At 42.7% G+C, this 974-nt stretch overlaps 1 protein-coding gene across 1 annotated transcript in view; it reads left to right on the top strand.

Annotated features, from left to right (window-relative positions):
• The window catches only part of LOC111650072 (zinc-binding protein A33-like), a 4,642-nt gene that overhangs the window by 1,994 nt on the left and 1,674 nt on the right, over positions 1-974 (top strand). The window contains exon 2 of the mRNA XM_023399854.2: positions 408-851. Within this exon, the coding sequence (XP_023255622.1) occupies positions 417-851 (435 nt within the window). The 5' untranslated portion in view covers positions 408-416. The remainder of the gene's footprint in view (positions 1-407; positions 852-974) is intronic.

The following is a 974-nucleotide window of genomic DNA, read 5'->3' as shown; positions in this document are numbered from 1 at the left end:
TTAAACATGGCTAAAGGTTTAATTAATTAGATAAAAGCCAGTCAAAAGCTCAGGCGTCAGTCTGCTCTGAACACTTGGTTTCCAATGTTTTTTTCTACTTTCGCGACGGGCTGACGTCAGCTCATCTACTTCAATTCTACATGAGTATTACACAATGCATATTTCTGCGTGTTGGGTGGTGCAGGTATTAATAAACCCTGACCTGTGCATCATTTATGAACAGGATTAACATAAACTTAGAGGACTAATCAAAAAGGATGTTCCACTCTTTTCATGAGAGAATTAAAGATAAATTGAACTATAGAATTCAGCATTATTTTTTAATTATCATTGATACACTCAACACATAATGAATAATTCTGTAAATAAAACATTTTTTATTCACATTTTCACTTTCCCTCTCTCAGTGTGTCGACATGTCTGCTGCCAGCAACCTGAGATCTGAAGATCAGTTCCTGTGCTCCATCTGTCTGGATGTGTTCACTGATCCAGTCAGTACACCATGTGGACACAACTTCTGTAAGAACTGCATCACTACACACTGGGACATTAGTGACAGGTGTCAGTGTCCCATGTGTAAAGAGGTTTTCAACATAAGACCTCAGTTGAGGGTCAACACTTTCATCTCTGAGGTGGTTGCTCAGTTCAAACATGAAGCTCAACAGAAAACCAGCAGCAGCAGCTCAGAGCAACAAGTTTCCAAACCAGGAGAAGTTCCCTGTGACGTCTGCACTGGAACCAAACTGAAGGCCCTGAAGTCCTGCCTGGTGTGTCTGACCTCCTACTGTGAGACTCACCTGGAGCCTCACCTGACAAAACCAGGCCTGAAAAGACATCAGCTGATCGACCCTGTGGAGAACCTGGAAGACAGGATGTGTACGAAGCACGATAAACCTCTGGAGCTGTTCTGTCAGACCGACCAGACATGTGTCTGCATGCTCTGCTCTGTTTTAGACCACAAGACACATGAGTTT

The sequence above is a fragment of the Seriola lalandi genome, unplaced genomic scaffold (assembly GCF_002814215.2).
Source record: "Seriola lalandi dorsalis isolate HSWRI2012SDOR001 ecotype SW California unplaced genomic scaffold, Sedor1 jcf7180002052125, whole genome shotgun sequence".
NCBI lineage: Eukaryota > Metazoa > Chordata > Actinopteri > Carangiformes > Carangidae > Seriola > Seriola lalandi.
The sequence above is the reverse complement of the archived record's forward strand: the minus strand, read 5'-3'. Positions and strand labels throughout refer to the sequence as shown.